Genomic DNA, 27,067 nt, shown 5'->3' with positions numbered 1-27,067 from the left:
TAAGGGGTACTGCGTGTAGATTGATGAGGAAAAACAATGATTTAATCAATTTTAGAATAAGGCTGTAACGTTTCAAAAACTGGAAAAAGTCAAAGGTCTGAATAATTCCAAATGCACTGTATGTGTGAAATTTGTTTTGATTTAGAATGGACCATTAACATGCACCTGTCTCGAAACAGGGGAAAAAATACATGTCATCTACGCACTTAAATAGCGAATGGAGGACACTTGTCCCATGGTTAATTTTCATGCCAGCCAGGTAGGCTTTACTCCTGTTGTAAAGAGAAGCAATGTGCTTAATAGTAGGAAAGTTGAGATACACTATATAGTAGGCTTAGCCTATAGACAGCTGATGGGATCCTCCTCTTTTTAATAGAGGCCATCACTCTGTTTTAGAAATGTTGCGCAACATGAGGTCATGGGTTCTCATGAAGTGTTTGATTAGATTTTCAATTACATTTGCATTGATGTCAGTGTGATTAGAGGGACAATAGAGTGCAGAGTACCAGGCAGTTAGCAAGTTTGTACAAATGACCATCAGCAGCATCAGAGCTTGGAGAAGCCTAATTACCGTGACTAAACGGTCACATGGAATTTGACTGGCTTCACGACTTGTGACCACCGGTGTGGAGGAAATATGGTCAAATAACAGCCCTAGGCCCTGGTTAAAATTAGTGCACTAAATAGGGAATAGGGTGCTGTTGGAGGCTAGAATGGTTGTTTCTGAGAACAGAAGGTTATCACGTAATAAGTCACTGAGTGGTGCCCTTTGACCTCACCTGTCGCCCGGGATCACCCAGCGTCCCAGGCTGACCGTCCTGCCCATTCGCTCCATCTTTCCCATGGAGCCCTGCTCTGCCCGCCACGCCATTTGGCCCCGACTCACCCTGCAATACAAAAGACACCATCACCCAATCAGAGGCTGTGGACTGCGACAGAAACACCACCACCCAATCAGAGGCTGTGGATCTGTGAAAGAGACAACATCACCCAATCAGAGGCAGTGGATCAGTGACAGAGACACCGCCACCCAATCAGAGGCTATGTGGACCTGTGGCAGTGAGGAAGCATCCCAAATGGCACCCTATTCCTATAAGGTACTGGTCAAAAGTGGTGCACTATATATTCTTATTCATTCCTTTACACTTGTGTGTATAAGGTAGTTGTTGTGGCACTGAGAGCTTATCAAGAGGATGAGAAGCTAGACTTCAGACCTCCTTGTCATCAATAACACTGCTCTGCAAAGAGGTGGAGACCATGTACAAATCTGAAAGCTTAAACACCTGTTAGCAGTGTGGAGTCTGAACTGTTATATTTCTGGGCCTGAACAGTGATTGATATTGCACATTTATTTATTGTATTTAACATTTTACATTTTAGTCATTTAGCAGACGCTCTTATCCAGAGCGACTTACAGTAGTGAATTTTTTAAAATGTTCATATTTTGTACTGGCCCCCCCGTGGGAATCGAACCCACAACCCTGGCGTTGCACACACCATGCTGGCGTTGCAAACACCATGCTCTACCAACTGAGCCCTTATTCTGCCAGGAAAATTGACTGAGAACACATTCCAATTTACAGCAACGACCTGGGGAATAGTTACAGGGGAGAGGAAAGAACCAATTGGTATCTGGGGGGGATTAGGTGACCATGATGGTATGAGGGCCAGATTAGGAATTTAGCCAGGACACCGGGGTGAACACCCCTACTGTTACGATAAGTGGTATGGGATCTTTAGTGACCACAGAGAGTCAGGACACCCATTTAATATCCCATCCGAAAGGCGGCACCCTACACAGGTCAATGTTCCCAATCACAATCCTGAGTTATTGGGATATGTTTTTTAGACCAGAGGAAAGAGTGCGTCCTACCGGCTCACCAACACCACTTCCAGCAGCATCTGGTCTCCCATCCAGGACCAACCCAGTTTAGCATCAGAGGTAAGCCAGCAACGTAATGCATTTTTTACATATACATTTTACATACACATTTTGCATACACATTTTACATACACATTTTACATACATGGTACTTTTATATAAAGCAATTATATAACAATAATACATTACCAAACATAAGCTCTTTAATCCCGCCACTCAGCCACTCTCAGCCCATCCCACCTATCACCTTAGACCACCCTCGTTTGGTTTCCATGTGCCATATATTTTTCAATTGTGCTGTGATGTTTTACATAAATGTTGAACCTTTCTAATCGTATAGTATCCACAGGTTGTGAGCTAAAGATGAAAACCTTTCCTATGAGTATTATGTTATTTATATAGCGCAGCTATCAACATTTTTGTCCTCAAATGAAACTGGTGTATATTTCTATTTATGCCAATTCCTTTCAGCCAATTTGTATCTTTAATATACGGCAGGCGAACAAGTTCCCTACTTTCTCCCTTTTCCTCTTGCCTCCTCCATTTTTGTGGTAAGGCTGCAATCATTTGGTTATAAATTTGGATTGAGCAGATATTGCCATATATTTTTTGATAGCTGCATATGTGACATAACATTTATTAACATCATTAATAAATATAATACAATTGTAAAACATTTTTCCATAAATAATGTTTTTTTATTAATCAGCATATTTGAGTTTAACCATACCATTTGTTGTAATATTTGTTCTATCTTTTCAGGACGATAAAACTGAAATTGTAACCAGCTATGTATGGCTTGTTTAAGAAAGGGCGATACTTTAAACAAAATGTCATATTCAGTTAGTCAGAAATTAGAAATTGTAATCTGTATAAAGGCAAAAAGTACATTTTTCAACAAAGGATGAGCCTTTCTTAATAATCTACTAGAGAACCACTTTTAGTGAGAGGTTTAAAGCTTTAATAATTCTAACCCCCCCCCCAAACTCATATTCATGATATAAATTGGCATGTTTAAATTTGTCTGGCTTAGCATTCCAAATAAAATGAAATATTTTTTGCACAAATGATTTAAAAAACGAGTCGTCTGGACTAGGCAGCCCCATTTGTAAGTAAGTCAACTGTGATAGGAACAAAGAGTTAATCAATGTGATTTTTCCATAAATAGACAAGTATTTACCTCTCCATGGTTGCAGAATTGTATCTATTTTTGCTAACTTTCTATCGAAATTGATTGCGGTAAGTTCCTTTATATTATTTGAGATGTGAATACCAAGTATGTCTACTTCACCATCCACCCATTTTATTGGTAAACTCCAAGGTAGTGTAAACACTGTGTCTTTTAACGATCCTATACTTAATATGGCACACTTGTCATAATTAGGTTTCAGTCCACAGAGGCTAGAAAAGTGATCAAGATCTTCAATGAGACAGTACAGGGATCTAGATTGCAGACTTAAGAAAAACTAGAGTCATCAGCATACATTGACCCTTTAGTTTTTATCCCCTGGATTTCTAACCCCTTGATGCTCTAATTGTAATAGTGAGAAAGACTTGCTACAATGGTCATTCACAGACAATACAGCCATTCTCCACGCCACGTGTGTGCCACACAGTCCAGACACCATATTGTCTTGTATTGGGGAGGGAGAGGAAGTGTTTACAGCTGTACCCAAAACCTCAGAAGTCTTTGATGTGGGCCATCTTGTTAGGCCATAGCCATACTTTATTGCTCAGTCAGCTGAGGTCTCTGACAGTCTAAGACGCAACACGGCAAAGCCTCTTCGTTGCCCCCAAAAAGGCACCCTATTCCCTATTTAGTGAACTACTTTTGACCAGGGCCCAAAAGGAATAGGGTAACATTTTACAGTGCCTTCAGAAAGTATTCAGACCCCTTGACTTTTTCCACATTCAGTTACGTTACAGTCTAATTCTAAAATGGATTAAATAAATACAGTCCACACAATACAGTCCACACACAATACCCCATAATGACAAAGCAAAAAGAGGTTTTTAGAAATGTTAGCAAATGTATTAAAAATAAAAACAGAAATACCGTATTTTCAAACATTCAACCATTCAGACCCTTTGCTATGAGATTCAAAAATGTAGTTCAGGTGTATCCTGTTTCCACTGATCATCCTTGAGATGTTTCTACAACTTCATTGGAGTCCACCTGTTGTGAATTCAATTGATTGGACATGATTCGGAAAGGCACACACCTGTCTATATAAAGGTCCCACAGTTGAAAGTGCATGTCAGAGCCATGAGGTCAAAGGAATTGTCTGTAGAGACAGGTTTGTTTCAAGGCACAGACCTGTGGAAGAGTACCAAAACATTTCTGCAGCATTGAAGGTCCCCAAGAACACAGTGGCCTCCATCATTCTGAAATGGAAGAAGTTTGGAACCACCAAGACTCTTCCTAAAGCTGGCCGCCCGGCCAAACTGAGCAATCGGGGGAGAAGGGCCTTGGTCAGGGACATGACCAAGAACCCGATGGTCACTCTGACAAAGCTCCAGAGTTCCTCTGTGGAGATGGGAGAACCTTCCAGAAGGACAACCATCTCTCCACCAATCAGGCCTTTATGGTAGAGTGGCCAGACAGAAGCCACTCCTCAGTAAAAGGAACATGGCAGCCTGCTTGGAGTTTGCCAAAAGGCCCCTAAAGGACTCTCAGACCATGAGAAACAACATTATCTGGTCTGATGAAACCAAAATTGAACTCTGTGACCTGAATGCCAAGCGTCACATCTGGAGGAAACCTGGCACCATCCCTACAGTGAAGCATGGTGGTGTTTTTCAGCTGCAGGGACTGGGAGACTAGTTAGCATTGAGGCAAAGGTGAACGGAGCAAAGCACAGATGAAAAACCTATCCAACCTGACAGAGCTCGAGAGGATCTGCAGAGAATAATGGGAGAAACTCTCCAAATATAGGTGTGCCACGCTTGTAGCATCCTACCCAAGAAGACTCGAGGCTGTAGTCGCTGCCAAAAATGCATCAACAAAGTACTGAGGAAAGGGTCTGAATACTTATATAAATGTGATATTTCAAAATGTCTAAAAACTAGTTTTGTTTTGTCATTATGGGGTATTGTTTGTAGATTGATGAGGAGGGAAAAAAACAATTTAATACATTTTAGAATAAGGCTGTAACGTAAACATTTTTTGAAAAAGTAATGGGGTCCGAATACTTTCTGAATGCACTGTAGGATGCAGCCTTGATTAGATAACAGAATGGCCCGCGTACTCGATATGATCCTAATTTCCACTTTTATGACAACGTTTAGATCCAGAAGTTTTTCGTCAGGTCACCTTCGTTCCAAATACAGTGTGCAGACTTTTCTGTATTTTTAATGTATTCTTTATGTTTCCTGTCATTACTACTTACCATTTCTCCCATTACTCCTGGAGGCCCACGTTGGCCAGGATCACCTGTTGGCCCCTGGGTGAGATGTGAGAAGAGATGAATAGATAGAGAGAGAGACAGACAGATAGGAACAGATCAGACAAACGTGTAACTCACAACACAGAGGTCAAACAGTATTAATCAACACTTTTGCTGAGTGTGTAGACTAGAGAGAGAGAATTATCAGGCGTTCATCTCAACTACATCATGTCATGTAAACCAGTATTCATGGTATACTACGCAGATGATGAGAATCTTCACCACACCTAATGTAGGACCAAATATGCAGGGAAGGTGTCTCACTCACCTGTGGGCCTGGCTTCCCCATCTCCCCAGCTGGTCCTGGGGGTCCCTGCTCCCTCTGCAAGCAAACAGAACAGAACAGTGTCAGGAAGAACCATAACACACCCTGCTGTATTCTATGACCCGTATACTCTATAAGACCCTAATTGTGTTCCAAATGGCACCCTATTCCTGTTATAGTGCAGTATTTTTGGCCAGGACCCATATGGCTCTGGTCAAAAGTAATGCACTATGTAGGGAATAGGGGGCCATTTGGAATGCATTCCCAGCCAGTCTAGTCCCAGTCATGGGAACGATGTCCATTACTTACAGGCCAGCCAGCGCTGAGCAACTGGTAGAAAGAGGTTTGCTGGAAGAAATATGGAGACATGGCAGATTATTTCGAGTCAGAATTAGTTTTTTAAAAATAAAATAAGGAAATCTATATGGATTTATATAACAAAAAAATGTAATTAATGCCTATGTTCCATCATTCATATCATTGCCATCTTAAAGGGACATTTCACTCATAAATTAAAGTGCCAATGTTTTCAGATGCTTTCACGACATTGGTTGTGTACTGTAGACTCAGCTATACGCATCAATCCCAAATGTCCAATTTCTTGGTTTTCCTTCTTTTATTCAGTGCCATATCCTCTCAAAACAAAGCACTGGTGCTAAAATAAAACATATTTTCGTCATCCTCACTCAATAAATACTGCAGCAGAGTATCAGTTCAAAGCCCAGTGTAACAAATCGCCCATCACTACTTTATTCTTACACCGCATCTTTATTCAATAATGTCCATGCAGTTTTCCATCACACTGATCATCATGCCGTATTACACAGCCTGCAGCTGTGTTCAGACTCAGGGCAGGCAGGCAGATCAAACTGATGAGGGATGGCTGGAGCACGGGCTCACACGCACCAACAGTGTGGGTTCAAAGACTGTACAGCTAATCTGGGAAAATCTCTGGGGGGAAAAAAAATAGGGTTGCAAAATTCAGGTAACGTTCCCCAAATACCAGGATTTCCAGAAATCAAAAACATTTTCCAGAAATAACTGGGAATTTAGGGAAAGTTACCCGTATTTTGCAACCCTACACAGGCAGTCTATAGGTTCATAGCATTAGACTATATGTCACCCTGGAGTTGGGGTAAGGCTAAGGTGGGAGTTGGGGAGAGGTTGTGTTACAGCTGGGGGTTGGGATTTAGGGGTGAAGTTGAGGTGGAACAGATTTCAGTTGGGTTTGGAGTGAGATTCAGCTTCAGGTTAAGCCAGATAGGGTGACGTTGGGGTAGGATTCGGGGTGAAATGAGGGTTGTCAACTCACCTGAAAAGTAGCCCACTCCTCAACAGTGTTCTTCCACAGGTAGAAAGAAGGCAGGCCAGGTGGGCCAGGGGGGCCTGGCACCCCCTGTCGCCCTGCACGCCCCTCAGACCCCAGCTGGCCCTGTAAGAAATATAATAGGTATTAGTTACAATATCTACACCTAGAATAAACTGAAATGATACAGTCAGTCCTATTGGACTGTGAGAGAAAACAAATGTACAGGAGGACTTGGACTCTCAAAGAGAGGCTGCAGAGGCTAGGGGTTTACGACTGTAAACACATTCATAATCATCTGTACTTCAGTGGTAAAAAAAAAAATCTGTCACGCTCCGATCCTATTGCAATTCCATAACTTAATAGGACACAGTAAAGGTGCATTGAAATGTGAGTAGGTCAAGCAGCCTAACCCAGCATATAATCATAGGCCATTATGTCATCATTTAAAACCACCTCAAGCCATTCCAAAACCTCAACTCCTCTTACCTTGTCACCTTTGAACCCACGCAAGCCAGCAAAACCCTGGAGAACGTAAACAGAGAGAGCGAGATCACAGAACATGTGAGACATTAATTCAAGTTAATTCAGGGATGCAGTGGGGTGCAGAGGGACAGCCCTCTCAACTTCTCATATAGTTCCTGTATCATACAATCAAATGTGATGTAACCGATGTCCTAGTAAGCTCAAGCACAACAACAAACACATTGACTAACAGATTAATCCTAAAATCAATATGAGTGTCGACAAAGAGCCCCCCCGAGGCATCATATCCATCTACAGCTTAATAGTACTGTTATAAACATTAACTACCAAATGGGTTACAACATCCGCCCTGCCCACTACTAACAGACTGAGACAGGCTGCCAGTCAGAAGAGAGCAGCTGACCCCAGTAAACCTTCCCTTTACCAGGGTTTCCACTGCAGCCCTCCTCCTATGAAAGCCAAAAGCCATTACCTTTTAGAGGTCTTCCTGGCCACAGTTTAGATACCCATTAAGCCAGCTAAAAAGACAAGCTTTCAGAAGCCTAAAGAGCACAGCAATATGGCCATGCATTTAACCTTGGCCCTGTGGAAACTGTGGAAGCTGCAAAGCATACCAGCACAACCAACAAAATGGCTTCCTCTTAGTGGGGAGAAATAACAATCCAGCAACATTAACCATCACCAATCAACCACAAGGAATATGGTCCAGTACATTCAACACAAAAAAAGGAGATTAATGTTTCTGGTCTTTTTAGTCAGCTATCATATGCAGTGCCTTCGGAAAGTATTCAGACACCTTGACTTTCTCCACATTTTTTTCTAAAAGGGATAAAATAAATAAAAAACCCTCAGCAATCTACACACAATACCCCATAATGACAAAGTGAAAAAAGGGTTTTCGAGATTTTTGCTAATTTATTACAAATAAAATACAGAAATACCTTATTTACATAAGCATTCAGACCCTTTGCTATGAGACTTGAAAATTAATCTTAGGTGCATCCTGTTTCCAATGATCATCCTTGAGATGTTTCTACAACTTGGAGTCCACCTGTGGTAAATTCAATTGATTGGAGATGATTTGGAAAGGCACACACCTGTCTATATAAGGTCCCACAGTTGAATGTGCATGTCAGAGCAAAAACCAAGCCATGAGGTTGAAGGAATTGTCCGTAGAGATCCGAGACAGGATTGTGTTGAGGCACAGATCTGGGGAAGGGCACCAAATCATTTCTGCAGCAATGAAGGTCCCCAAGAACACAGTGGCTTCCATCATTCTTAAATGGAAGAAGTTTGAAACCACCAAGACTCTTCCTAGAGCTGGCTGCCCGGCCAAACTGAGCAATCGGGGGAGGTGACCAAGAACCCGATGGAGAACCCGAAGCTCTAGAGTTCCTCTGTGGAGATGGGAGAACCTTCCAGAAGGACACCCATCTCTGCAGCACTCCACCAATCAGGCCTTTATGGTAGAGTGGCCAGACGGAAGCCACTCCTCAGTAAAAGGCACATGACAACCCACATTGAATTTTTCCAAAAGGCACCTAAAGACTGTTAGACCATGAAAAACAAGATTATCTGGTCTGATGAAACCAAGATTCAACCCTGTGGCCTGAATGCCAAACGTCACGTCTGCAGGAAACCTGGCACGGTGAAGCATGGTGGTGGCAGCATCATGCTGTGGGGGTGTTTTTCAGTGGCAGGGACTGGGAGACTAGTCAGGATTGAGGCAAAGATGAATGGAGATCATTGATGAAAACCTGCTCCAGAGTGCTCAGGACCTCCGACTGAAAATAGCTGTGCTGCAACGCTCCCCATCCAACCTGACAGAGCTTGAGAGAATCTGCAGAGAAGATTGGGAGAAACTCCCCAAATACAGGTGTGCTAAGCTGGTAGTGTCATACCCAAGAAGACTCAAGGCTGTAATTGCTGCCAAAGGTGCTTCAACAAAGTACTGAGTAAAGGGTCTGAATAATTATGTTATATATATATATATTTTTTTTTGAAATATAAATTAGCTAAACTTTCTAAAAACCTGTGTTTAGCTTCGTCATTATGGTGTATTGTGCTCAGATTGATGAGAATTATTATATTTAAAAAAAAAATCATTTTAGAATAAGGCTGTAACCTAACAAAATGTGGAAAAGTCAAGGGGTCTGAATACTTTCCCAAGGCACTGTATGTCACGTCATGTCAGCACGAGTCCGTAAAGCTTAGATAACACAGAAGATTTACATGCAACAAGGACATAAAAATTCAATGGAATGCCATCTATGTCAGGGGCTAATAGCTAGACCAGCTTCACCTATCATTGTCACACACACACACACACACACACACACACACACACACACACACACACACACACACACACACACACACACACACACACACACACACACACACACACACACACACACACTCCACAGAGTACAAGTGTCTGGGGTTGATTATTGGTTTTTTTTATTACAATGTGTCTGTTAAGTAAATAGCTAATCATATGAATCGTGCCCTTGGCCCCATCATTGCAAAGTCTAAAGCCATGGGTGGCCTACCATTTAAATGTTTCATTAAACTGTTTCATTCATTGGTGCTACCTATAATTACTGTACTTGTGCAGCAGCAATATGGGGGCACCGAAATTATACTTGTGTTAACGCCTATTTTTAACCATGCCTGCAGATTTGAACTTGGTGTAGTAAATACATGACAAATGCTGCTATTCAAGGCGATATGGGCTGGGAAACTATATGGCATCACCAGTCGCTATATATATATATTTTTTTATTGGCAGATGAACGTCAAATGAACATCTATGTAAAAGTGTATTTTTACGGCTTGCGATGCTGCAAAGATTTTTTGTTCATATACCATGTCAAAGCCTTTTATAACGCCATCCATATGACTCGACACCGATACAGACAAAGTGTACTCTAGAAATAAACATAGTGCTTTTGAATCAGCACTTTTAGAGAGCAATGAACTAAAATGTTACTAGCGGATAAACATACCTGAAAGTAACAAACTGTGCAACTACTGCCTTTTAAAAAGCACTTTTGGGATATAACCTTATGTACGTACTGTTAAATCCAAGCAATATAGAAGCTCGTTTGCTAAATTTAGATGTCAAATGGTCCCTCTTGCTATCGAGACTGGGCGATACACAAACACTCTCATAGATTAACGTGTATGTACGTTTTGTAACTCTGGTTCCATTGATACTTAAGCTCATGCCTTACTGTGGGTTATACAATGAAATTAGGGATGATCTTTTTTGTCAGTTGTCCAGCCAAAATGAACATTTTAACGGTCTTGATGAGAATAATAAACTGTGTGAAATGTTATCAGGTAACTATAATGTAAATGCCTGTGCCAAAGCCTGCCATCTTATCCTCCAACGGAAACATTTTTAGTGCCTAATTATTAGTGCTATTGTCCTTTAATCCACCATATTTTTCGGGGTTTATGCATACATGTGTATAGATTACAGTACCAGTCAAAAGTTTGAACACACCTACTCATTCAAGGGTTTTTCTTAATTTTTACTATTTTCTACATTGTAGAATAATAGCGAAGACATCAAAACTATGAAATAACACATATGGAACCATGTAGTAACCAATATTTTTTTAAACAAATCAAAATATATTTTAGCTGTCATCAAGGCAGAATGTGCAAAGCTGTCACAAGCAAAGGGTGGATACTTTGAAAAATCTGAAATATGTTTTGATTTGTTTAACACTTTTTTGGTTACTACATGATTCCATATGTGTTATTTCATAGTTTAGAAAATAGTACAAATAAAGAAAAACCCTGGAATGAGTAGGTGTTTCCAAACTTTTGACTGGTACTGTCTGTCTGTACTATTATAGATGACACTTGTACCATGTTTCACCATGATTGTTTTGAGCGTCTCAAAACTCAATTTGAGAAAATATTATCGTATCATTGTTCAAACTCTAAATCACCATGGCCAGGAGCCCATGAGACCATAATGTATTCTTGCTTTACAGGAGAGGGTGCTTCATTACTGCAGTCTTCCCCACTGCAGAGCCTTTTACTCTTCCTTCATGTTCTCTACAGCTGGGATTAATCACAGTAATGGTGTCGAGTGATCACTGGCCTTTATAACAGACAGATAGCCAGGCTGAAGCTCCAGGACTAAGCCAGACTGGGCCAGATGTTGCTCCATCTGGGTCTGGTTCTGAAGGATCTAAGTGGCCCGGCCCGGTGTGGCCTCGTAAACCGGACAAACCTCTGATTGGACCGGATAGCAGAGCTTCATGCCCCCTCCACCAATTAAAGAGGCTTGTTGATATGATTGCTGTGACTAATGCGGTAATGAAGGCATTGACACTTGGTGCCATTTGGAGCTATGGAGTTGCTAATGTAAAGAGAGGAATATGAAAGATATCAGAATACATTTACCTCCTTTCCTGGGGGCCCCATTCTACCTGGGGGCCCTCTCTGGACCCTATACATCTGGCCATCAGAGCCCAGAACCAGGTCCCCTTCTCTGGATACGATGGTCACAGTGCCTGGGCGTTCTGGTCCTCGTTCCACAGTGATAGCACAGTCAGGGTTTGGGTCAGGCTGGGTGGGGATGTGTGTGGTGGGTCTCCTTTTCTCAGTCACAGCTTCTATAGGGGGGGCAGGAGGCACTGAGGTGGAGGCGAGGGCGGTCCGTGAGGGGGTCTGGGGCCCCTCCACCTCCTGCCTCAGCAGGTTAAAGTCTGGGTGTTCCGGGTCCAGGGGGGTCTTTATCGGAGTCTTAACAATGGAAGGCTTCTTCGAGGAAGACCCAGGATCCAAATCAATAATGATGTCATCCGAGGGTTTCCCGGGAAACAGGCCGATACCCCTCCCTCCAGAGTCTGCCGTCTTCTTGTCCGTGGTGATGTTCTCCTCCAGGAGTTTGGAGGAGGGCTCAGGCTTGCCCTCGTGGCTGCCCTTAGGGCCCTGCCTGCTGGGTTTCCACTGAGGATTAAGGTGCCCCCTCTGGAAATTTGGATCAGCCAGGTCTGTGTCTTCATCCACCACAAAGACGTCTCCTCGTCCCACCATGCCTTTCTGGTGGGGACCCCATGTCCCGTCCCCACGCTGACTCCCAGTCCTCCCAAACACATCCTATGGAGACACAACACAAACACAATTTATGTATTGTGGTGCTGAATAGGAATATACACTGAGTGTACAAAACAGTAGGTACACCTTCGTAATATTGAGTTGCACCCACTTTTGCCCCCCTTTTGCCCTTGGTGTCCTTTGGCTGGTGGACCATTCTTGATACACATGGGAAACTGTTGACTGTGAAAACCCCACCAGCATTGCAGATCTTGATATACTCAAACCGGTGTAACTGGCACCTACTACCATACCCCGTTCAAAGGCACTTGTCATGACGTTGGCCTGTGGGTAAGGTTTATGACCCCCCCCCATAAATACCTTTCTCCCTTCCCCTCTCTTACTGACCCTACTGAAGGACTGCTGTCCTGTTAAATATAGAGAGTCTGGGAACATCAAACAAATGGGGAAAGGAACCATATTTTGGTAATAAAACCAGTTGGAAATATGCTTGATAACGTAATGAGTATGTATGTCAGGTTCGTTGTTATCTGGGACATTATGATTGATGACAGGACGACATAAACTGTACCTGAGAAAGTATACACCCTCTAGTTATCAGAGTCACATGGAATTGTTATGCAATTGAAATGTTTGATATTGAAATTGTTTGTTAGGAGATTAAATGTAATTTTAGCTTCCAAATGAGAGATTTGGGTTTTCATAAGGAAAGTGCCCTGCTTGATCAGTGGCCCACCCCTGTGAAGAGGAGGGGTTATAAACGATGAAACACATCCTTCCCCCCTCTCCACTATATAAGCCTTTGACGAAAAGATAACCGTAGTTCCAGTACGTGAGGTCTGCAGCCTCTACGTTAGAAGGACACATGTCAAGAACAGAACTAAGCCAACCTTGGCGTGAGCTATGGTATGAACTGGTATGAACTTTGAGCTTATTCACTACAGAAGTGATACTTCCTAGCCGTTGAGTTAGCAGCTGCCGCTGTCGACGTCATCCTCTTCTTTGTGTATTTATCTTCAAAATATTATTATAGTTGGATCACAAACATATTTCTCAGAGACAAAAGCTGTTTGTCTGTTTATTGTTTTTATGCCTGTGGGGTAAAATCTGTTTTTCTTGTTGTGTTTACATAACTTGTGCTGAACTGTGGAAATTTTTGTTGTTGACAAAACCCCCAAATATTTCTCACAAGACGATAAACATAATTGACCCATCTATCAATCACGCTGGTTGAATTGGTCTTGTTCCTTATCAACAGGGAACCAAGCAAACTAAAACATTCATAAAGTTGACAGCACCCTGAACTGCAGTACTACCTGTAGACTACCATCATGCCCCATTGACGCCCCTATCTTTCTACACCTTTCGCATTCAACAACCTCAGTAAAACATCACCTCTTAAGAACTGTGTACTTCCTTCCCATTTTAACACATACAATACCATTAGCAACTAACTGCCTTCAGAGGTAAAAGTAAAAACTCCTCCAACAAAAATCATCCACAACAACCTGAAGTTACATTCGCTTCCCTCCCTTCCTGTGCACATATCTAGCCCAGGAGAGGTTGTTGGGCCTGGGGGAAACTACAGAAGAGCTGGATGTGTGAATGTGTATTTCAAGTTTCAAAGTTTACTAGCCACGTGCACAGGATACAACAGGTGTAAAAGAGTACAGTGAAATCTTTCTTGAGAGCTTTTTCCCAACAATGCAGTGACGATAATAATATAAAATTGAATAAAAAAAAACACACAAAGTACAATAAAAGTAGAAGAAACATGACAATGAAAGCATATACAGGTCAGAGCCAGTGTCACACTAGCCTTCGCTTTGGCTCCTCCTGTGCAGCTCAGGCATTCGGCGTCGCCGGCCTTCTAGCTGCTGCCGAACCTGCTGCTGGCAAACGCCCTTCACTCATCAACCCCGGACTTGTCTCGTCATCATTACACACACCTGGTTCCAATCCCCACTCTATCACTGTATAAATACTCTGTCATTTGTCTTTGTCGGTCATTATAGATGTTGCTTGTTTTCCTGAGAGGAATCTCTCCTACTATTTCCTGAGTAATTTATTATTTTGCACTATGGGTTTCGTCCCGCATTTATATAAATTATATAGTGTTTTAATAAACTCAGTAGATCTAAACCTGTGACTGCCTCCTGCCTACTCCTCTCTACACTTGTGACAGAATGACCAACCCAAGAGAACAGAAAGCAGCAGCACATTCTGACCTCTCTGCCTGGAGCACCTCGGGACTGCCATGGATGAGGTGCTCCGGACCGTACGCCAGCTGCAGGCTACACCACCACCTTCCCAGCTCCCTGCGGTCATTCCAGCCACCCCACCACCATCTACATTACCCGGTCTGATCAGCAACATCCACCTGCCCCTCCCGGAGCAGTTTGATGGCACCCCAGCTCACTGTAGGGGGTTTCTCCTGCAGTGTGATCTCCACCTTGCCCGTCATGCCGGCACGGCCTCCGATAGGGACAAGGTGGCCTTGGTGATCTCGGTGCTGACAGGCCGGGTTCTGGAGTGGGCGCACGCCGTCTGGGAGAGGGATGGTCCAGAAGTGCAGTCAAATGAGCGCTTCACCCAACTCTTCCGTGCCATTTTCGACCACTCTACAGAGGGCCGAGAGGGAGGTGAGCGTCTCCTCCGTCTACGCTAGTGGTCAAGGGCAGCGTTTGAGTACGCTCTGGATTTACGGATGGTGGCTGCATCCACTGGCTGGAATGACCAGGCCCTGTTGACAGTTTTCCGCAGCGGGCTACAGGCGCGCTGGCCTGTCGCGATGAGGACCTCACACTGGACCAGCTCATCGCCATGGCTATCCGCCTGGATAACCTCCTGCGTGGCAGTCGTCGCCTATCCTGGGGGTTTGGGTTTCTCCCAGGAAACTCCAGCCAGATTGAGGCCATGGAGGTGGGCATGACACAACTTCCCCCAAAGGAACGTCAACGCCGCTGTCGACAGGGTCTCTGCTCCTTCTGCGGGGAGTCGGACCACGCCTGGAACACCTGTCCCAGAAGGAGAACCAGGCGAGGAAGCGACAGGCTGAGGAGCGTTCCTGCACCTTCCCAGGTAGTCGTGGATGAGCCTTGCTCCTCTCTGTCCACCCAGCCCGTCCTCCTTCCTGTCACCTTCCCAGACTATTCTGGCCCCCTACTGAGTCCTTCCCTAGTGGACTTAGGTTCTGCAGAAAGTTCCTAGACCGGTCAGTGGCCTTATCCTTACGCATTCCTCTAGTCTCTTTACAACCCCCTATCCCAGTCCATGCCCAGACAACCGTCCCCTAGGAACAGGACTGGTGTGCCAGACCACGATTCCCATTTCCCTCACAGTTGCTCACAACCACCATGAACACATCACTTTCCTCATCTTAGACTCTCCTGCACACCCTGTAGTTTTAGGTTTCCCCTGGTTACAGTTGCATAACCCCAGGATATCGTGGACAGAGTGGAAGTTGTTGGGTTGGTCGCAGGAGTGTCAGGGGAGGTGTCTCTCTGTGTCTATCTGTGCCACCTCCATGGAAAGTCCAGACCAGGTTACCCACGTCCCTATCCCAGAGGAATACCGGGACCTACAGGTGACTTGTGCCACGTGCCTGCCCCCTCATCACCCATGGGACTGCACTATCGACCTACTGCCTGGTTCTAATGTGGGGGCACATCTACCCTCTCTCGCATGCAGAGACCGAAGCCATGGAGGTCTACGTCCAAGAGGCGCTGGCCAAAGGATTCCTCCATCCGTCCACCTCTCCGGACTCCTCCAGCCTCTTTTTCGTGAAGAAGAAGGATGGAGGTCTCCTCCCCTATATCGATTACCGGACACTGAATAAGGCAACTGTTAAATTCATGTATCCCCTGCCTCTCATATCCACTGTGGTCGAACAGATGCACAGTGCTCAGTACTTTACCAAATTGGATTTACGCAGTGCCTACAACCTGGTGCGCATCAGAGAGGGGGATGAATGGAAGACCGCCTTCAGCACCAGCACCAGGCACTACGAATATAGGGTAATGCCCTACGGCCTGACAAATGCACTCTCTGTGTTTCAGTCCTCCATTAAAACCTGTTGAGGCCAGGGGGCAGGATCTTATCCCGGTATTGGGATTCATTGTCATGTGACCATGGCGGGGAATTCAAAACTGCAAGAGTAATCATTTCAAATAATCAAATAATCAACTATTTTCCTCCATTTGAAAGATATATCTCCTAAATCTAACCACGCTGTCCGATTTTCAGAGGCTTTACGGAGAATGCATAAAGTTAGGTTATGTGAGGAGAGTACATTGACAATAGCTGCGTGTAATGTTTAGCCAATTCAAAGAAGGGCATCAACAGACAGAAAACTAGCTAGAATTATGCACTTACCTTTGACAATCTGCATCAGATGACACTCATAGGACATTATGTTAGACAATACATGCATTTTTAGTTCCATCAAGTTCATATTTATATCCAAAAACAGCATTTACAGTCGCGGTGAAATTCAGAATTTTTTTCGGCTCGAATGCTCCCAGTGAATCCAGCATTACAAATCACGGAATTACTATTCGAAAACATTGGTAAATTATAATATTGTCATTCAAAGAATAATATATTATCATCTCGTAATTGCTACCGAATGGCCAGATCTCAAAATAACTTTACTGGGAAATCACATTTTGCTATAAACTGGGTACTATGCTAACAACATAAGCTAAGCTATAAGCTAAGCTAAGCTATACCGTTAGCATTAGCATCATCTAATATCGATAATAACATTCTAAATATCCCCTTACCTTTGATTATCTCCATCAGAAGGCGCTGCCAGCGATCCCAGGTCCAGAACAAATGTGGTTTCTTTTGACAAAGTTCATAATTTATGTCCAAATAGTTAGCGTTCAGTAGGCTCCCACAAAATGAGGTGGGCAGTGTAAAGTCACGCCGAAAAGCTAAAAAAAACCTAGTAAATAATCTATTTATGTTTGTTCAAACATGTCAAACGTTGTTTAGCATTAATCTTTTGGTCCATTTTTAACGTGAAACATCAGTAAACATCAGTAATATTTTCACACAACCTATCAAGTGTCTAGAATAAACGATTATGACAAAGACACTCTTCTCAGATTCATGCGCAGGCGCAAAAAATGAAGTGATGACGTGTCAACTTGTAAGCATTCTAATTCGGTCTGTATTCATGACAGATGCTTCCAACAACTTTCTAAAGATCGTTGACATCTAGTGGAAGCAGTAGGAGTTGCGAACTGAATCCTTTCTCACTGTGGTATCTATAAAACAATGACACTAAATAGTACAGTCACAAAATTCTCATTTTTTAAAATCTATTTTTCACAGGTTTTTGCCTGCAATATGAGTTTTGTTATACTTACAGACACCATTCAAACTGTTTTAGAAAATTCAGAGTGTTTTCTATCCAAATCTGGTAATAATATGCATATCCTAGCTTCTGAGTTGGTGTAGGTGGCAGTTAAAAATGGGCACATATTTTTTCCAAAATTCTCAATACTGCCCCCGTAGCCCGTAGAGGTTAACGAGGTGTTTAGTGACATGTTGGGTCGCTGTGTAGTGGTGTACATAGACAACATCTTGGTGTACGCCACTAGACACGAGTAACATGTCTCTCATGTCAGGTCTGTGTTGGAGAGGCTGATAGGTCATCACCTGTACGCCAAGGCGGAGAAGTGCCTTTTCTTCCAGCAGGCGGTCTCCTTCCCGGGGCTGTCGGATATCCACCGTGGGAGTGGAGATGGAAGAGCAGAGGGTCAGTGCAGTATGGTCGTGGCCTGTTCCATCCAACATAAAGGCGGTGCAGCGCTTCCTAGGTTTTGCCAACTATTTAAGGCGCTTCATTAAGGGTTTCTGCACAGTGGTGGGCCCTCTCACTTCCCTCCTGAAGGGAGGTCCTAGACAGCTGTGCTGGACTGAGGAGGTCAATGAGGCCTACTGTGCGCGCAAGGAACGTTTTACGAACGCATCTGTTCTGGCTCATCCTGACCGTCATCATGGAGGTGGACGTCTCCGAGGTTGGAGTAGGGGCTGTTCTCTCCCAACGCACTGGATTGCCGCCTAAACTTCATCCATGCGCCTTCCACTCACGGAAGCTGTCTCCCGCAGAGCGGAATTACGACGTGGGGGATCGTGAGTGGCTGGCCGTTAAGAAGGCGCTGAAAACATGGCGGCACTGGCTGGAGGGTGCTCAACACCCATTCCTGTTTGGACGGACCAACGGAACCTGGAGTATATTCGGAACCCGCGTCAGGCCAGGTGGGCCCTATTCTTCAACAGGTTTGACATTACCCTCTCCTACTGGCCGGGATCTAAGAATGTCAAGGCTGATGCGTTGTCCTGGGTGCATGACACAGAGGATCGGAGGGAGAAAGTGACACCTGTTATTCCCCTGTCCTGTATTGTGACTGTCATTTGATTCCTCTGCCTGGTCTCTCTACGGCCATGCAGACCGCAGAAGCTCTCTCACGTCTTCCCGGAACTACGGGATCATAGAGGACATCGTGTCTGACCGTGGTCCTCAGTTCACCTCCCGTGTCTGGAAGGCCTTCATGGAATAACTGGGGGTCACGGTTAACCTCACCTCCGGGTACCGTCCCCAACCAAATGGGCAGGTATGGGACAGAAGGCACGCCGTTACCGCAGTGTGGCCCGGTCTTTCACACCGGTGACAGGGTCTGGCATTCTACGAAGGACCTGCCCCTCCACCTGCCCTGACGAAAGCTGAGCCCGCGGTTCGTGGGGCCGTCCAACTTCCTGAGGGGACTCAATGAGGTGACGTACAGATTACAGCTCCCCATCAATTACCCTAATTTCATGTATCTCTCCTCAGGCCAGTGGCAGCTGGTCCCTTGGCTAGTGCTGGACCCCACGATGCACCTCCCCCTCCCTTGGACATCGAGGGGGCCTGGCGTACTCCGTCCGTAGGCTGTTGGACACTTGTGACAGCCAGCACCTTATTCAATGTGCAGGAGTACTGTAGTGGTTGAGGTAGGTTTATACATAAAATTAAACTGGTAGTAGGAAATGGATAAAGACAGGGCTGACAAGTGACTGGTAGCAGGAATATATAAATACTTATGGTAATATATTAAAGATACTATATACATATAAACAGGAGTAATAGTGACCAGTAGCAGGATAAATACATACAGTATTTTATTACGTTAAAGCATTATTATAAAATTGATTAAATTGTTTTTTTCCCTACCCCATAATGACATTCATGCTAATAAATAAAATCAACTGAAATATCACATTTACATAAGTATTCAGACCCTTTACTCAGTACTTTGTTGAAGCAACTTTGGCAGAGATTACAGCCTTGAGTCTTCTTGGATATGACGCTAAAATCTTGACACCCACTTGTATTTGGGGAGTTTCTCACCATTCTTCTCTGCAGATCCCCTCAAGCTCTGTCAGGTTGGATGGGAAGCATTGCTGCACAGCTACTGTATTTTCGGGTCTCTCCAGAGATGTTCGACTGTCCGGGCTCTGACTGGGCCACTCAAGGACATTCAGAGACTTGTCCCAAAGCCACTCCTGCGTTGTCTTGGCTGTGTGCTTAGGGCCGTTGTCCTGTTGAAAGGTGAACCTTCGCCCCCAGTCTGAGGTCCTGAGCACTCTGGAGCAGGTTTTCATCAAGGATCTCTCTGTACTTTGCTCCATTCAACTTTCTCTCAATCCTGACTAGTCTCTCAGTCCCTGCCGCTGAAAAACATCACCACAGCATGATGCTGCCACCACCATGCTTCACCGTAGGGATGGTGCCAGGTTTCCTCCAGACGTGATGCTTGGCATTCAGGCCAAAGAGTTCAATCTGGGTTTCATTAGACCAGAGAATCTTGTTTATCATGGTCTGAGAGTCCTTTAGGTGCCTTTTGGCAAACTCCAAGCGGGGTTTCATGTGCCTTTTACTGAGGAGTGTCTTCCGTCTGGCCACTCTACCATAAAGGCCTGATTGGTGGAGTGCTGCAGAGATGGTTATCCTTCTGGAAGGTTCTCCCATCTCCACAGAGGAACTCTGGAGCTCTGTCAGAGTGACCATCGGGTTCTTGGTCACCTCCCTGACCAATCTCCTTCTCCCCCGATCGCTCAGTTTGGCCGGGTGGCCAGCTCTAGGAAAAGTATTGGTGGCTCTAAACTTCTCCCATTTGAGAATGATGGAGGCCATTGTGTTCTTGGGGACCTTCAATGCTGCAGAATTGTTTTGGTATCCTTCGCCAGACCTGTGCCTCGACACAATCCTGTCTCGGAGCTCTACGGACGATTCTTTCAACCTCATGGTTTTGTTTATGCTCTGACATGCACTGTCAACTGTGGGACCTTATATAGACAGGTGTGTGTGTGTTTTTCCAAATCAATTGAATTTACCACAGGTGGATTCCAATCAAGTTGTAGAAACATCTCAAGGATTATCAATGGAAACAGGATGCACCTAAGCTTAATTTTGAGTCTCATAGAAAAGGGTCTGAATACTTATGTAAGTAAGGTGATTCTGTTTTACATTTTTAATACATTTGCAAAAATGTCTAAAAAACAGTTTTAACTTTGTCATTATGGGGTACTGGGTGTAGCTTGATGAGGAAGAACTATTATTTAAAACATTTTAGAATAAGGCTGTAACGTAACAAAATGTGGAAAAAGTCAAGGGTTCTGAATACTTTCCGAAGGCACTGAATGTGTGAAATTAGTTTTGATTTAGAATGGACCAGGGAGAGGGAAAAAATGCATGTCATCTATGCAGGTAGACTCCAATCAAGTTGTAGAAACATTTCAAGGATGATCAATGGAAACAGAATGCACCTGAGCTCAATTTCAAGTCTCATAACAAAGGGTCTGAATACTTACGTAAATAAGATATTTCAGTTTGCACGCTTTTGGCATTATGGGGTATTGTATATAGATTGGGCCATTTTTCATTTAATCCATTTTAGAATAAGGCTGTAACGTAACAACATTTGGAAAAGTGAAGGGGCCTGAATACTTAACGAATGTACTATATATACTAATGGTAATGGGCATCAATAATCAATGATCAATGAATATCAGTGTAATGGTAGTAATAAATCGAATCAAAAATAATTTTAGCGGCAGAGTAGGTTTAAGTGGGGTGTGTGCGTATGGGTGTAGGTGTGTGGCGTCAGTAATGAGTGTGTGTATGTGACGGGAAATGGCAAGTGTCTTCAGTGACCCTTTCAACCTCTCCCTGACCCAGTCTGTAATACCTACATGTTTCAAGCAGACCATCATTGTCTCTGTGTCCAAGAACGCCACGGTAACCTATCTAAATGACTATCACCCCGTAGCACTCACATCTGAAGCCATGAAATGCTTTGAAAGGCTGGTCATGGCTCACATCAACACCATTAACCCAGATTCCATGGGCCCAATCCAATTTGCATACCGCCCCAACAGATCCACAGATGATGCCATCTCTACTGTACTCCACACTGCCCTCTCCAACCTGGACAAGAGGAACACATATGCTAGAATGCTGTTCATTGACTACAGCTTAGTGTTCAACACCATAGTGCCCGCCAAGCTCATCACTAAGCTAAGGACCGTGGGACTGAACACCTCCCTCTACAACTGGATCCTGGACTTCATGATGGGCTGCCCCAGGTGGTGAGGGTAAGCAACAACACATCTGTCACTCTGACCTTCAACACGGAGGCCCCTCAGGGGTGTGTGCTCCTGTTCACCCACGACTTTGTGGCTACGTACGATTGCAACATCATCATTAAGTTAGCTGACGACATGACGGTGGTAGGCCTGATCACAGACAACGATGAGACAGCCTAAAAGGAGGAGGTCAGAGACAGTGTGGTGCCAAGACAACAACCTCTCCCTCAACGTCAGCAAGACAAAGGAGCTGATCGTGTACTACAGGAAACGGACATCAACGGGGCTGTTGTGGAGCGGGTTAAGTGCTACAAATGCCTCGGTGTCCATATGAGTAAGGATCTATCATGGTCCACACACACCAACAAATTTGTGAAGAGGGCACGACAACGCCTCTTCCCCCTCAGGAGGCTGAAAAGATTTGGAATGGGCCCTCAGATCCTCAAACAGTTATACAGCTGCACCATTGAGTGCATTGTTGTAGCGTTTGCTGTCATTAAATGTGACGACTTATATTATCAAATTAATTCTCTACGTGTAATTAAACAAATCATGGAATAGTAATTAACTAGGAAGTCGGGGCACCACGGGGAAAATGTTGTTTATAGAGTTGCAATTTCCCGAATATAACTCTTAAGATATTTTATTATATTATCGATTACAGTCTTCTATTAATGTATTATTACCTCATCAGTCTCATTCCTGAATGTCGCAAACCCTTGGATATCTTCACGAACCCTAGCATCATAAATCATGAATTAGCGATATACAAATTGGCTTAATTATTTATTTACTAACTAACTAATAAATCACAGAATTACATAAACACACACATGGTAGGTAATACATTGGTTACTAACATGACACAAAGAAAAGTCCCTAGTTGACGAAACCAATATGACGGCTTGGTAGACAAAGGAAATGGGTGGGGACAGCTCAAGAGCGAGAAATTCAGAGTTGATAACTACACTCAGTGTATGCCTTTGTTGTCTCTGCGATCGCCGGTCCGTCTGCTGGATAGATTGTCGACAGAAAGTCTCTGGTTTGTCCACCAGAGATCAAAGTCTTCGTAGTTGTAGCTTGTTATAATGGATATGTCAGAGTACCATTCGGTCGTTCGACCGGTTGCGTTATTGTTCTATAGTTTGTAGATTTCTATGCCATTTCAACATGGGAATGATCTCCACGTTCTCTGGTTTTGTCCTTTTGGTAGAGTTGCCAACCATTTCAACATGTAGCGACATCTTCCATGTTTTCTGGCCTAAGACGTCGATACCAGGCGGTGTCAGAGGAAGGCCCTAAAAAGTGCCTTACCGCATGGCAAGCAGGACTGATGCACCAAGTCTGGAACCAACACGATTGCTGAACAGCTTCTACCCCTAAGCCATAAGACTGCTAAATAGTTAGTCCGGGTAGCTATTTGGTGAACTATTTAACTATCTGCATTCACCCTTTTTGACTCATCACATACGCTGCTGCTACTGTTTATTATCTATTTTGTTGGCTAGTCACTTTATTCCTAGTTATACAGTGCCTATAGAAAGTCTACAGCCCCTTGAACTTTTTTTCATTTTTTTCTGCCTTAAAATTACATCTAACAAGGGATTCAATTACAAATATTGTTCAAAAGTCAGGACTGAAACTTCACCACTCAGGAACACTCAACACCTCTTGGAAAGCGATTCTGGTGTGTCTTTGGCATTAAAATGTGTGTAATTGTCTCGCTGAAAAATAAAACTCTATCCCAGGGTTAGGTTTTCAGAAGACTGAGGCGGGGTTTCCTCTAACTTTGTATCTGAGCTTTACTCCTTTCAAATGTATTTTGATCCTGACAAACTCCCTAGTCTCTGCCGATGACAAGCATACCCATAACATGCTGCTGCCACCACAAAATGTTATGCAAAAGACACACCAGAATGGCTTTCTAAGAGGTGTTGAGTGTTTCAGATTGGACAAGTCTCAGTCCTGACTTTTTTATAAATATTTGTTTATTTAACCTTTATCTAACTAGGCAAGTCAGTTAAGAACAAATTGTTATTTACAATGACGGCCTATGGGACTTCCAATCACGGCCGGATATGATAAATCTGCTTAAAAAAATCAGAGACAAGGTTTAAATATCGCTGTCCATCAATGATGCCCAACCAAATTTAATGCGCTTGAGCAATTTTGACAAAAACAATGGATATATGTTGCCCCAAGAGTTGTGCAAAGTTGGTAGAATCTGAATGAAAATTACTCACCGCTGTAAGGGCTGCCAAAGGTGCTTCCACCAAGTATTAACTCTGGGGGACATATCCAGTTACAATATTTCTGTTTTTTTATTTATATTTTGTATTATTTGTAAAGTGTTCTATAACTTTCTGTGGATGTGTAGATCTGTAGAAAAAAACTAATCCTCAGTGATGTGGACACAGAACAACTTGAAGCTCTTGACCCTCTCCATTGTGGCCCCGTCGGTGAGGATGGTGCAAAGCTAGGCACCACAAGGTACATGTAGTTACTGTCTCTCATCAAAGCTCATATGACACTGAGCTTCAGAGATCCAAACTCAAGGGCTCTCGGGTGACAGAGCAGGGGGGAACAGAGGGGGGCTATGAGGGGCCCGGCCAGTGAGGAGCTGGTAGGGGTGCTCCACCTCTGGAAACAAAGGTCCTTTCTCCGTCTGCCTGGCCCACAGCCGGCAAGTCAGGCCTCTCCGATAAGCCGACATGGGATCTGCCCCTGGCCGCTGCCGGCCCTCCAGCTTATCTACCCTACAGTTTGCCTGACATCCCTCTGACCCACGGCCTGAGAGGCTGTGCTAACCTGGGGTACCATTACACATGAACGCACGCATGCACACACACACTGCCCAGTCAGACAGGAGCCAGGGGCACTGAGCTGCTGTGGCACTACTATGTCAACTCACTAGGGGGCAGTCAGCAAAATTATGCTTTCCAGTGTGGTCCAGCAATGTCTTGGCAATCTCCAACTAAGTGACGTTATCCAATACCTGTCACATCCTGACCATAGTAAGAGGTTATTTTCTATGGTAGAGTAGGTCAGGGCGTGACAGGGGGTGTTTTTGTGTTTTTCTATGTTTTCTATTTCTATGTTTAAGTTCTAGTTTTTCTATTTATATGTTGGGGTTGTTTGGGTTGATCTCCAATTGGAGGCAGCTGGTCCTCGTTACCTCTGATTGGAGATCATATTTAAGTAGGGGTTTTTCTTCCTGGGTTTTTGTGGGTTATTATATTTTGAGTTGTGTTTGTTTCTCTCTGCGTCACGGTTTGTTGTTTTGTCACATTCAGTTATTTGTGTATTGCAAAGTTTCACGGATTTAATCAAATGTGGAACTACAACCACGCTGCACTTTGGTCCGCTCCTTTCGACAGCCGTGACAATACCTCCTTATGACTCATCTATCACCATATTAAGCCATATTAAGCTTCCATAAGCAAATCACATCATGATTAATGCTTTGGGAATCACAATATGCAAATCTCTTTATAACTCCAGTGCCAAGACGAGGCTTTATTTGCCCTCTTTAACAACGTGGCCTCCGGCGCAACAGGCTCAAACAGGCACTGTATGTGTCATCAACAGTAATGTTTTCAACCAGCGTGCTGAGACACAATAAGGAAATGTGAACTCAGCACAAACGGAGGAATAAGGAGAGAGTTCATGTTCAAGAATATCTACAGTAAGTGCAGAAAGCTACGTTTGCATGAAGTGACCTCATGAGAGAAGTTCTGTTTGTTTTTAATATAAATTTTCCTGGTGTGTTTTGAAGCAAATTATATACAGTACCAGTCAAAAGTTTGGGTCTTCCTTTCCTGTTGCGGTCCTCATGAGAGCCATTTCTTAAAATTTTACGGATAGACTGACTTTCATGTCTTAAAGTAATGATTGACTGTCGTTTCTCTTTACTTATTTGAGCTGTTCTTGCAATAATATGGACCCAGTTTTTTACCAAATAGGGCTTTCTTCTGTATACCAACCCTAACTTGTCACAACACAACTGAATGGCTCAAACGCATTAAGTAAAACAAATTCCACAAATTAACTGTCACGGATCCCTCCGGACCTTTCATTATGCACACCTGTCCCCTATTCCCACTGATTAGTACTTGTATAAGTGTGCCCTTTGGTTTCCATTGGGCTGTCGATTATTGTTACAATGTCCGTTGGTGCGTGTGAGTACTTGTGCTGTGTGTTTTGGCTTTCATGCCATTGTGGATTGCACAGATGATTACGGGTCTCGTCCCGTGTGTTAATCATTGTGCGCGTGTGTTATTTCTTCGAGGTACTCCTCGCTCTTTTGTTTTGGGTTTCTACCCTGTGTTTTGTATAGTGTTTGTTTGGTGTTCGTCCCCGTGCCTTTACACGGCACACCGTAATTTGGGTACAATACAAAACCCTATTACGCATTCCTGCGTCTGTCTCCCGAATCATTCATACCAACGTGACATTACCTTTTAACAAGGCACACCTGTTAATTGAAATGCATTCCAGGTGACTACCTCATGAAGCTGGTTGAGAGAATACCAAGTATGCAAAGCTGTCATCAAGGCAAAGGGTGGTTACTTTGAAGAATCTCAAATATAAAATATATTTTGATTTGTTTAACACTTTTTTTGGTTACTACATGATTCCATATGTGTAATTTCATATTTTGATGTCTTCACTATTATTCTACAATGTAAAAAACAGTAAAAAAAATTAAGAATAACCCTTAAATGAGTAGGTGTGTCCAAACTTTTGACTGGTGCTGTATATGAGGGCCAAATGTATAGGTGATTGACAGGGCATTATGAACTGTACATAGCATGTTTGTATGGTTGTAGGCTCAGGCAGCCAGGCACGGCACTAACAGCCAGGCATGGCGCAAACAGCCAGATAGTGTGAAGGTGAACGGAAAGGCACTGGAGCAACGGACCGCCCTTGCTGTCTCTGCCTGGCCGGTTCCCCTCTCTCCACTG

At 43.8% G+C, this 27,067-nt stretch overlaps 1 protein-coding gene across 2 annotated transcripts in view; it reads right to left on the bottom strand.

The window, feature by feature from the left end:
* Window positions 1-27,067, bottom strand: part of si:ch211-196i2.1 (collagen alpha-1(I) chain) — a 130,605-nt gene that overhangs the window by 30,317 nt on the left and 73,221 nt on the right. For both annotated transcript variants that reach the window (XM_029769144.1, XM_029769145.1), the window contains 7 exons: window positions 11,811-12,509; window positions 7,389-7,424; window positions 6,906-7,025; window positions 5,903-5,941; window positions 5,597-5,650; window positions 5,272-5,325; window positions 780-887 (listed from right to left, as the gene is read on the bottom strand). In XM_029769144.1, the coding sequence (XP_029625004.1) occupies window positions 780-887; window positions 5,272-5,325; window positions 5,597-5,650; window positions 5,903-5,941; window positions 6,906-7,025; window positions 7,389-7,424; window positions 11,811-12,509 (1,110 nt within the window). The remainder of the gene's footprint in view (window positions 1-779; window positions 888-5,271; window positions 5,326-5,596; window positions 5,651-5,902; window positions 5,942-6,905; window positions 7,026-7,388; window positions 7,425-11,810; window positions 12,510-27,067) is intronic.

This window comes from Salmo trutta, chromosome 12 (genome assembly GCF_901001165.1).
Source record: "Salmo trutta chromosome 12, fSalTru1.1, whole genome shotgun sequence".
In the NCBI taxonomy this organism is placed as follows: Eukaryota; Metazoa; Chordata; class Actinopteri; order Salmoniformes; family Salmonidae; genus Salmo; species Salmo trutta.
This window is presented reverse-complemented; position numbering and strand designations above follow the sequence as displayed.